General features: G+C 42.5%; 1 protein-coding gene across 1 annotated transcript in view; it reads right to left on the bottom strand.

Annotated features, from left to right (window-relative positions):
* LOC122806237 (ubiquinol-cytochrome-c reductase complex assembly factor 2) overlaps nt 1-12,177 on the bottom strand; it is a 166,620-nt gene that overhangs the window by 58,866 nt on the left and 95,577 nt on the right. The window contains exon 3 of the mRNA XM_044076490.1: nt 5,946-6,015. Coding sequence (XP_043932425.1) covers nt 5,946-6,015 — 70 coding nt within the window. The remainder of the gene's footprint in view (nt 1-5,945; nt 6,016-12,177) is intronic.

Below are 12,177 nucleotides of genomic sequence, written 5' to 3'. Positions count from 1 at the left end.
CTGAGGCAATAGAGTGAACTCCAAGGTTTTCGGAGCCTTGGCACTGCACAGCTCGGCTCTGAATTCCACCTCAGGGAGACTGCTCTTGGGTTAGAGAGAAGAATGGTCCAGAAGTCTTCCTCCTCGGAGCCGCTATCTTCCTTCTCCCTGGAGTGATCTGCCTTTGAGGTAGTGAAGACAGTGCTTTCTGCTCAGAGAGGATGAACAGATCCAACCTCCACGGATCTCCAATCTGGTTCCCAGATGTCTCTGCGCTTAGAGCCACATCATTCTACACCACAGGGACAGCCAGCTCAAGGCCCCCAGATCACCCAGCAGGGATTTACGATCTCTTCCGACACTTCATCAGAACATCCCACCGAGGAAGTCCCTAGGAAGAGGAAGTGCAAGAGGAGGCACTTAGACTGTCCATAAAAGTCATTACTGAGGATAATGACTTCAAAGAAGGAGAAGTGTCCCTATGGTCACCTCCGGGAGAGGTCTTACTCTGAGACATTCTCGAGATCCTGAAGCAGAGAGGTGGCTGGTCCCCCAGCAAACCTTCACCAAAGGGAATCAGTATTTCTGGAAGCCTTTGCAGCTGGCCAGTCTACCTCCTAGGTTAATCCACCAGCTGATGAACTCATTGATTTGGTCTCTAGGAGGGCATGGATGGCACCTGACTCAGCTGAGCCAATCCCTAACAGGCCAAATCAGATTCTGACTCCACTTGTTGGGAAGGAATTTTGGAGTAAGGGGGGTGCCCGTGGATGCTATGGTCTTGACAGCGGCCACCAAGAAGGAAATTGCTGAGCAAAGTTCCTCTGTCTGTTCCCCTAACCTAGCAGGGAGTCTGGGGCGATGGACAGATTTGGGAAGCAGTGACCTTTGCCCTTAGGTCGCAGAATTATCTGGCACATTTTACCAGACTACAAAGGGAAGTGATCAAGGAACTTTCAAAATCCCTTTCCAGGACCATAACTGCTGAGGCTCAATCTTATGTGGCCTCTGGGCTGGCTACCCTCCAATTTATTTCAAATTGGTCCATAAGCCTCATCTCGCATGCAGCTGAAGTTGCCACAAGAGCAGCAGGTTCAGGCATTTCCAATAAGAGGCAAGTCTGATGTGTGATTTTGCAGAGCCTTTCAAGTTCTCATTCGCCAATGCACCCTTTGACGGCAGCTCGCTGTTTGGCCCAAATGTGAAGGACACACTCTCTAGGTGTGATACAGATGGAAAGACCCTCTCTGCAATGAATGCACATTTTTTTGACCCCTCAAAAATCATTTTCTAGGAATCAACATGGTGGATGAAAAATGTGGTTCAGGAAGGCCCAGGGTCCTTTCCAGGACACACATGGAGATAGTTCCCCTACAGGCAGAGAGGGGAATTCAAATGGAAAACAACACCCATGCAGTATAGGAAGCCCACAGAACCAAGGATCTAGGGATTCTTTCTCCAACAGACCCTGTCAGCGCTCCAGAAAGAAGGCCTGACTGTCCCTCTCTGGAGGCTAATTTGAGGCCAATTATCCTTGCACCAGAGAGCCTGGCTAGACATAACAAAAGATATTTGGGTGCAGAGGATTATTTCCAGAGGTTACATAATTTCCTTTTCCCTTCCATCTCCATCTGTAAAAAAAAAAAAAAAAAAAAAAAAAAAAGAGTCCAGAACTTGCTCAAAATTCTTTTTGGCGCAAAAAAAAACAAAAAGAAACCAGAGGACTGGAGGCCAATTTTGGATCTCAGTGACTTGAACAAAGCAGTTGGTCACACAAAGTTCCAATTCAATCCATTCTGCCTTTTTTAGGCAAGGACAACTGGATGTGCTCCATAGTACACATCCTGAAGTTCTATCACAAAAATAAACAGACAATCCAGAAGGTATTTACACTTATGACTGGGAGCCAGTCACTACCAGTTCATAGCACTGCCCTTTGGTCTCACTAATCCCCTGGGGTGTTCACAAAATGCATGACAATGGTAGTAGCTCACTTGAAACTGCAAGGATTCTTGAGTGTTTCCATATCTAGCTGACTGGCTCATTACCACCCCGACCAGGCATCTACTAATAATAAAAAAGAGATCAGGCACTCTGCATTTGTTCTCATCTGGGGGTGACCACAAATTACAACAAGTTTCAGTTACAACCATCTCAAACCTTGACATTCATAGGGCAGTGTTCAACATGGTATCAGTGACAGCTTCTCTTTCTCTCTCAAGAGTGCAGACTATCACATTCCAGGTCAGGAAAGTAATTTGCAGTACCAAAATTGCAGACGGGTCAATTACGCAAAACTTGTGGTCAATGCCAGCGGCCATTATTTTAGTTCCTTTACCAAGATTTCACATGAGAATTCTTCAATAGATGCTAGCAACACAGCGGTCAATTCTTTATCAACACGTCAGCACAAGTAAGAATCAGGCATGCAAGTGATACCTTTGGTGGTGGAGTTGATCAGATCAGGTTCTAACAAGGCCATCCTTTTATCCTTCATCAGCCCAAGGCTATAGTGACCACAGTGCTTCCTAAATTGGGTGGAGGGGGCATTTTCTAGGGAAAACAGTTCAAGGCACTTGGTCCTTCGAAGAGACCAACACAAATGTCAATATTCTGGAAATGAGGGCAGTACTCTTAGCACTGCAGGCATTCCAAGACTCTCTCCCTTTCAGGACAATTGCAATCCAGACAGACAATATGTCAGTAGTTTGGTACATCAAACAAGGAGATCAAGGTATTACCCCTTTTGTCGAGAAGTCCTCAGAGTGTGGCAATGGACAATCTGATCCAACTGCTTTCTCATAGCAATGCACACTCCAGGGAAGTCAAATGTGATAGACAAATTGAGCAGGTCCATCATTTTACCTCAAGAATGGTTTCTCAACTTAAAAGTGACAGAAATCATTTTCTGTCAATGTGGCCACCCTTGCTGTGGTCTTTTTGCTTCTGTTGTAAACAACAAATGTAGCAGCTACTTTGCCCTAATCACCATTCCAGGGGAATCACTGAGGGATGTTCTACTCCACAATTGGTCCCCAGTCTCCTTTATGCTTATATGTCAATTCCCCTAGTTACAAAATTTCTACAGAAAGCTGCCAGGTTGAAGAGCAAAGGCATCCTAATTGCACCTTACTGGCTTTAAAAGATTTGGTTCCCCCTCCCTTTGGCCTCATCTTCTTTACCCACCTTGGATTCTGGATCTGACTCCAGATCTCCTGTCTCACCTGACAGGCATGATTCATTCGGACATCTCAAACCTCAAGCTAACAGCGTGGTTTCTCCAATTCCATTAATAGCCATACAACTGATGCCCTCTTCCCCCATCCGTCATATACTTTTATCTTCCCATAAAGCTTCTACAAGAAAACTTTATAGAAGTAAATGGAAAAGGTTCATTTTCTGGGCACAACAAAAACACACTGACCCTTTCTCAGTGCCTGTACAAAGTGTATTTGACTTTTTGGCAACAATTTTTAATCCTCAACAATTAAAGTTCAGTTAGCAGCAATCTCTAATTTTCATATTGGATCTTCTGTGGCCTCTTCTAAACTTTGTAAAGTATTTTTGAGAGCACAATCCTGCCGAGACCCCCATATAAAGATCTTACTCCACCATGGGATTTGAACTTGGTACTTCAGGCCTTGATTCATTCTCCCTTTGAACCAGCAGCTAAATGTGACCTTAAGTTCCTGACCTGGGAAACTGCCTTTCTAGTGGCCATTACCTCTGCTAGATGAATTTCAGAACTTCAAGCATTGTCATCTAAACCTCCCTACTTAATCTTTCATAAGGAGAGAGTCACATTACGTACCAAGACATCTTTCCTTCCTAAGGTGGTGTCAGAATCCAATATCAATCAGTTCATTAATTTGCCATTTTTTTTTCTTAAATTTGCAAACAAAGTGAATATATGTTGCATTTATTAGATGTTCACAAACAATTACATTTTTTTACTTACACAGAAGAAAAGAAATTAGGAAGACAAATCAATTACTTGTGTCCTTTGCAGATGCTAAATTAGTAAAATCAGCTGCAAAGGGAAACTTAACCAGCTGACTGACGGATTGCACGTCATATATCTACAAGTGGGATCTAACCTTACTAAAACCTTTAAGATCCCATTCAACTAGGTCCAAGGCAACTTCTTCAGTATTTCTGTGTAGAGCTTCTATGGATGACATGTGCGGCTGCTACCTGGGCCAATCCTCATAACTTTATCATTCATTACAAACTGGATCTTGTTCTTGAGAGGAAGAGCAGCCTTTGGATCAAATTTGATCAGGAATATCCTTCCTTAGAGCTCACCCGGGAATTTAGGTAGCTGGGGGCTATGTCCCAAAAGTTAAGGATGGAATGAAAATTGACATCAGATAAAATAATAATAATAAAAAAAAACATTCTGTACTTACCATAACATTTCATCTGTGTTATCCATTTTCATTCTTCCTCAATTTCTCGCCCACCAACCCCCAACCTTTTCACAGTGGATTTCTGGAAGAACGAGAGATAATAAGGACACCACTGTCCTTAATATTGAGCTCCAGATATGACTTATTCCGTTAGGAAATTTATAGTGGTTATTTCTACTTTATGTAAAACAGCAAACAAGATCCGAGATATGTTAGGGGTTGGTACATTACGGGTAAGGGAGGAGCCCGAGAAGTTTTTGGTAGCCTTGAGCTTTAGTAATGCCCGAGTTGGATCTGCAGATCAGATCCAAACCCAACAGTCGAGGAAGAATGAAAATGGGCAACACAGACGGAACGTTACGGTAAGTACATAGCTTTTATATAGATATATATATATATATATGTATATATATATATATATATATATATATATATATATATATATATATATATATTAAGCTAATGACCACCAGGACCTTTATTAGCCCATCCATGCAATCCAACCCAGTTGTGTGTCCCTATGTATCATAGGTGTTTACTAGAAGCGGGTATGTTAGTTAGGAAGTTTCTAGAGGTTGTGTGTGGGGAGTATGTTAGAGGCAGACAGCAATGCCCAAACTATCAGAGACATGGGGAACAGAGCCAGGGTGAATTTCTGATTTCCCATCCATTGGTCAACGTTACGTTTAAATAGGGATCGGATGGACTCTGCTTCACATGGATGGGGAGCCTGCTCCCGAGCACGAACATCCTCTGACAGACATATCTGTCTTGTCAACATGTTCTATATATATTACAAGCAAAATTTAAATCTTTGGATTTAGTGACTCTGATGCTGTTCATTTTGTGGATGTACAAAAGGTCCATCAAAGCTGGATCCCATTATACCTTGTGTGCCAGGCACAGATCACCTCTCAGTAACATGTAGGAGACAGATAGGGCTTTAAGGCGATTCGTATAGGACAGTGTGTTTACACCCTGGATTCCCCCGGTAAGGAGCCTTTCTGGGCATTCCAACTATTACATACATCTGGTCAGGTACATGCCAAAGGGGGTGGTTTACTCAATGACAGGTCTGATAAGGGCTGAACAAAGTGGCACTATGACTTTCTTGGACCTGGACACTATGCCTTTACTTTTAAGTTGGGCGACACAGAATGATGTTCTTACTACCTTGGCCACATACTGGTCAAAGGCCAGATGACTGTCTACATATGCTCCCAGATCCCTGACTATTGGGGTCAACTCTTGTGTCTTATAGATGGAGTAAATAGCCTGGGTAGCAGTTTTGCCAAAAGGCACTATAATGCATTTCTTGGCATCGAGTTTTAGTCTGCGACTTTAGCACCAGTCATATGACGGTGTTACAGCCTCTTGTAAGATTTTGTGTCATGGGGGACTCTCTGATAGCTACCAATTTGCATCAACTAGTCAGACTTCATTTTTCAGAATAAGGCATAAGGAATGCAGATATTTGTCTGAAATATTTATAGTTATGATAGCCAAACAAGTAAACTTTAACACATTTGTTAGCCTTTACAATTGCACAATACTTGCCTGTAGCCAAAACCATTCTGCATTCTTCCACTGTAACTCCTGTAAAGCTTGTGTCCATTAGGCGGGGGTACTACAAACAACGGATAAAACACCACATTACCCAGGTTTTAAATTATGCCAGTACAACAGTACATTATTCTAAACTGCAGACAAAAATATGAAACTCATCAATACTGCCACAAATACACTGACCTGCTACTCATCAGTACTGGGTCTAATATAACATAGTAGTAGTATGGATTACCGGACGTTCAACACTCAAAAAACAAATACCTTTAGAAATGACATTGTCCAATAACAAGTCATTTTAAGAACAAATTTTTCTGTAAGCAATATTTCATTCGTCAGTAGAAGCTAGTTTATAAAAGTCATCTGAATGAAGTAAGATGTAAAAGCACCATTGTTTTCATGAAACAACAAGGAAAGATTCAACTTTCCTGTACACAGTTTAAAGCCGAATATGTCTTTTGCCTAACAAAAAATGGCTGTAATTGAATATTTCAACATCATGCGAGCATAATCCTCCTACTTTGCCAAAAGCCCCTTACTACCAGACGCCCTACCATTATGGTATTTTTCCTCTATCACTAATGGGGGCCCTCAAGCTATTAATAATAATTACTCCCCTTCTCCTTTGTCCCCACTGTTCAGCTGGATATCCATCCTGAAATCAACTCACATGCTCATTTCTATCCAAATGCATCTCCTGCAACATAACTATTTGCACAGTCATGCTATACATGCTGAGAAATGCACTAAAAATATTTAAAACATTTCTGAGAGATGCAGTTTTGTATTACTAGGTAATGCCAGTAGTCCTATACAGCCATTTGGTTCTAACAAACTGACACTTTTCAGGCTGACAAACTCAGTTTATACCCAAATGTTATCATCAATAGAAGTGCTTATAAAAACAGAGCTAAGGTAATGTTATGGTGTGAAACATACACATTGAATTTTTTCTGACCTCCACACTTCACTGTATGAACAGTGGCCAGAATCCTCCGCTCATCTCCAAGAGGCAGAAAATGTGCAGCAAGCCCTGTGCACATCGTGTCTCTCTTTCTCTTAACAGATATAGGTAAAATGTGCACTTTAAGTTTTTCTGACCTGCACAATTTGACATTATAATATCCGTTTGCATTAAGAGTCTGTATGTCATACCGTGTGTTGCATAAGGCTGTCCCATCCAGGAATCTTGTTCTAAAACTTTCATAAGAATATCCTGAAGCTATACAACGATATTAATGTTTGTAGGCAGATCATGTACAGGCCAGAATAGGAATTTGAAAACTGAGAAGTGCAAAGCAGCTTAAACTATACAGTAAGAGGTATAAAAGCTACAAAACACAAATGTATATTACTGTTGTGATTTCAGCTTAATAAAAAATTGCATTTCTGTATAAACATGTTTTTATTAAATGTGGCATGCAAAATGGCATAAAATTATTTTTCAACTGCAGATATTTTATCTTTGGGGCTAGATCCACAATCTAGGGGGTATTTATTAGGTTATCTTAATACCTTTACCTGAAATATGTTAAGAATATGATAAATCATCTAGGAGAGAGAGAGATTTTTCTTAGTTTCCCCTCTGCTGCTGTGCTGTCCTGGCTCCAGCGCTCGCCCCTTCTACATTTTGTTGTTGCTCGGGCTCCTACCAACCCCGCCCTAACCTCCTGAAAGTCTCCCCTGAACTATCTGGATAAGAACCGGCTATCAGACACCAAATCCAAAGCTGTAAGGCCATTGTGCTCCCTGAGTTTTTCCTCAGCAAGGACTATAAAGAAAATTTTGCTGTTGCTCGGGCTCCTACCAACCCCGCCCTAACCTCCTGAAAGTCTCCCCTGAACTATCTGGATAAGAACTGGCCATCAGACACCAAATCCAAAGCTGTAAGGCCATTGTGCTCCCTGAGTTTTTCCTCAGCAAGGACTATTAAGCAAGTACGTGTACTCCTGTAAATGTTTGCTACTTCTAAATTTGATTCTATCAGGTCGCAGTGCGCTCCCCTGCCAGGCTAGCCAGCAGCCACTACCCCCCCCTCTTTTGCTGCTTTCCTCTCCTAGTTCCCACCTTAATGTTTACCCCCTCTTTACTGCTCCTACTCTAGCTCTCACCTTATTTTCCCCCCTTCCCTGATCCTGATAGCCCCCTCCCCCTTTACCTGTTCATCTCCCTGGGGTCACTGCTATTTTAGACCGTCCGAACACTTGGGGGTGCTCCCCTACCTTTCCACCGTCACTACTACCTTACCCCTCCTTCCTCTTCTCCACTAAACTGGCCCTTTAACTCCTTTCCTCTGCCCTCTCCCTCACTACTGTCCTAGATTTACCTACCCACTCTTAGCTTATACTGCCCTCCTCTACCCTTTTTCCTTGGAGTTTTTTTTTTTTTTTTTTTTTTTTTAACTTCTCACTCTGTCCCCCTCCTTTGCATCTACCCTCCACTCCACTTCTCTGTAGATCTTTCTTCCCATTTTACTCTCTGCGAGACTTACCTTAGTCTATTCACTCCTTACTGATAGTCTTCCTCTTTCTCCTCCTCTGGGTCTTCCCGCTCCGTTCGCCCTGCGGGCTCACTCCACTCCCCTACCCTGCACCCAAATTCCACCCGCCCCTAGCACATCTACATTTATCCCTTACTAACTCCTCCCACCATTCTTTTTCACCACTCACAATCTTCTATTATCTCCTCTTTTCCTCCATCTGGAAGCCAATCCCAACCACTCTATAATTTTCTCCTCCCACTCCTACTCCTCCCTTTTCTCTTAATCCTCCCCTTCTCATCTCACTTAATCTTCCCCTCTCCTATCCACTTTCTACTCCCCCCTACCACTCACTTCCTCCTCTCCTTCTCTAAGCTTGCAACTTCATTTCCTATTTTTCTCACTTCCTTCTTCTCACCCATTCCAAATATGCCCTCCCCAGCCCTCTTTCCCTACATACTCCCTTGCTCCCTACTTATCTTACTAATTCCTATCTATCATGCTACTTCATACTCCTCTAAAGCCCCCCCTTATATACCGCCTTTTCAAACTACCCCACTTACTCACCCACAATCTCTTCTACTCTCACATTTTCACTCCATTTTCCCCTCCCTTACCCCTCCAAACCTTCTACACCTTTTCCAGCTCAAACTATTCTCTACCTCTTCTAAAAGATCCTCTCTTAAACCTCCACTCTCCCCAAACATCTTCCTTCAATCCAAACTCAAAAGGCTAAAACTTATCTCTTGTAATATCCTAGCCTTATCTGGAGACATACATCCTAACCCTGGCCCTTGCCTCACTCTTAGCAACTCAATCTCTTCTTCCTCTTCATCCCCTACTTTAACCAAACTTCTACCCCCTTCTCCTTCTTCTCCATCTCTCTCTCATTACACCCTTAAAATCTTCACTATCAACGCCCAGAGCCTCAACAACAAAATCCACCATGTTCATGCTTGGATCAACCTCAACCAACCTGATATCTTAGCCATCTCTGAAACTTGGCTAAAACCACATATCTCTGATTCTGAAATCCTTCCACCAGGTTTCCACATCCTCAGGAGCGACTGCTTAAACAAAAAAGGTGGAGGCTCTGCCCTTATCTACTCTAACCTTCTAACCAAATTCCCCCTGCAAATCCCAACCCCACATTATAAAAACACTGAAATAACAGCAGGACTACTTCGACTTAATAAACATAAAAATATCTGCATTATTTCCTTATATATATCTCCAGGCGACAATATCTCAACCCTACAAAATATTCTTCACTGGGCCTCATCTGAAATAAAGTATGAAACCTTCATTCTTGGCGATGTTAACATCGACTGGAATAAAATCAACACACCCACCCCCTCCCTAGCTATTAACCTCTACAACTTCACCCAAGTAATACATTCTACCACCCGTCCTAACAAAATCCACCCCCCAGGGTCCATCTTAGATTGGATCTTAGTCTCCCATCCAAACAAAATCTCTCTCTCTGGTACTTCCCCTAACACCTTCAGCGACCATCTCCCTGCATACATCCATCGCTCTTCTAACTCCTCCCAATACCAACATCATTACATTCAAACCCGTAACCTTAGCAACTTCGACCCCACAACTTTCTCTAACATTTTTAAGCAAATCAACTGGCAAATCCTAAACTCTCTCCCCCTTGACAATGCTGTCAAGCACTTTAACTCTATCTTCCTAAACACGCTCAACTCCCAAGCCCCCCTAAGAAACAAGCGAATCAAAGCCAATTCTGCTCCTTGGCTTACCAAAGAGACTAAAAATTCCATGCATCTCAGAGACAAATCCTGGAAACTTTTATCAAAAAACTAAACTGCCTACTGCCTGGCTCCAATACACCCAACTCCGAAACCAAGTAAAAAAGTTAATCACCTCAGACAAAAAAATCTACTACAATAAACTTCAATCCAACCATACTAAGAACCCAAAACAATTCTGGAAATCTGTTAACTCTCTCCTCCATCCGGGGTCAAGAAATAACCCCTGCCCTGATCCAAATTTAACTGACAAGGAACTGAGCACTCACTTTAATACCTTCTTTACAGACTCTATAGCTAAGCTAACCAAAACTTTTCCAGACAAAAATCCTCCCAACTTCCTCAACTCCACCTCCAACATCCCTAATAGCCATCCCTCCATGTTCCAGCTCAAACCAGTTTCCACAATGTATATAAAAAAACTCTTATCTAAACTAAAGCCATGCTCTAATGCCCCTGACAACATTCCCCCCTCTTTCCTCAAATATGCTGCTGAAGGTATTGCTCTCCCGATTAGTATCCTGATCAACCGATCCTTAAAAGAGTCTTATGTACCCAAACTTTGGCGTTCTGCCTACATTCTTCCTCTTCAAAAAGGAGGCAAAAACACCTCCATTTCTAACTTCTGCCCCATTGTCCTACTCTCCCCACTATCTAAAATCCTAGAAAAATGCATCCACCACCAACTTTTACCCTACTTAACTCAGAATCAGCTACTCACACCCACCCAACATGGTTTCCGTCCCGGCCACAGCACAATAACTGCCCTACTATCCTTCCTAGAAACTGTCAATCAAGCCCGAGATACCGGACTTCTCGGATCAACTATTCTGCTAGATCTTTCTAAAGCCTTCGACACCATCTCCCATAAACATCTTCTCTTCCATCTCTCCAACCTTAATCTCTCCCCCAACACTCTATCCTGGTTCTCCAGTTACCTTTCAGACAGATCTTAGGCTGTCAGATGGAAAGCCTCCACCTCTTCCTTCTTACCCACACCTACCGGCGTTCCTCAGGGCCCCCTGCTTTTCAACATCTTTATAAATAACCTTCACACTGTCCTCCCTGACACTACAGTCATCCAATACGCTGATGACTCCACCCTAGTTTGTTCTGCCTCCAACCCTTCTGAACTTCTGTCCAAAACTCAAAAAGCTTTCTCCACTACTGAAAAGTGGATGCACCAAAACCATCTCTCCCTTAACTCCAATAAATCTAAAATACTAATTTTTCTTCCTACCAAGGCGTCTTCCTTTAACAAAAACTCGTTCAATGTCCTAAGCCTAACCAACACTCCAATAGAAGTGGTCCCTTCCGCAAAACTCCTTGGCATCACCATTGATGAACAGCTCAAATTTGATCTCCACATTCAACAAAACAAAGAAAACCCACCAAAAATTAGGTATGCTCTACAGGAATAATCAATTTCTTTCTAACTCCTCTAGGCATACCTTAGCCATCACCTACCTCCTCCCCGCTCTCCTTTATGGTGCCCCACTTCTAACTAATCTTTCTGCTTCCAACACCTCAAAACTCGAAGCTTGCTATAATAAGATCTCTAAATTTGCCACCAAATCCAAAACCTGTACTCACCACTGCCATGCCCTACAATCTCTAAACTGGTTAGAACTCCCTAACTACCTTGACTATCTCCAACTAACTACCACTCACAAATTAATAATTTTATCCAGAAAAATGCCCCCCTTACATCCCTAACCGATCTCTGAGATCTGAACACCAAAACCTAATCTCCATTCACAAACCTAAGCATCCCGCTGGCAAGCTCCTACTCTCCTTCTCTCTTGGTAGAAAATGGAACTCCCTCCCACCTTCTCTTAGGACCATCCCTAACTCTGACTCTTTTAAGACCCATCTTTTCTTACACTTATCCTCCAAATGGAAATGTCCTTGCTTTCACCCAATATAAATTCTAGAAACTTTACCCACCTTGACCTCTATTCTCTAGCAC

This window comes from Protopterus annectens, chromosome 7.part0 (genome assembly GCF_019279795.1).
Source record: "Protopterus annectens isolate FY-2018-M chromosome 7.part0, PAN1.0, whole genome shotgun sequence".
NCBI lineage: Eukaryota > Metazoa > Chordata > Ceratodontiformes > Protopteridae > Protopterus > Protopterus annectens.
The sequence above is the reverse complement of the archived record's forward strand: the minus strand, read 5'-3'. Positions and strand labels throughout refer to the sequence as shown.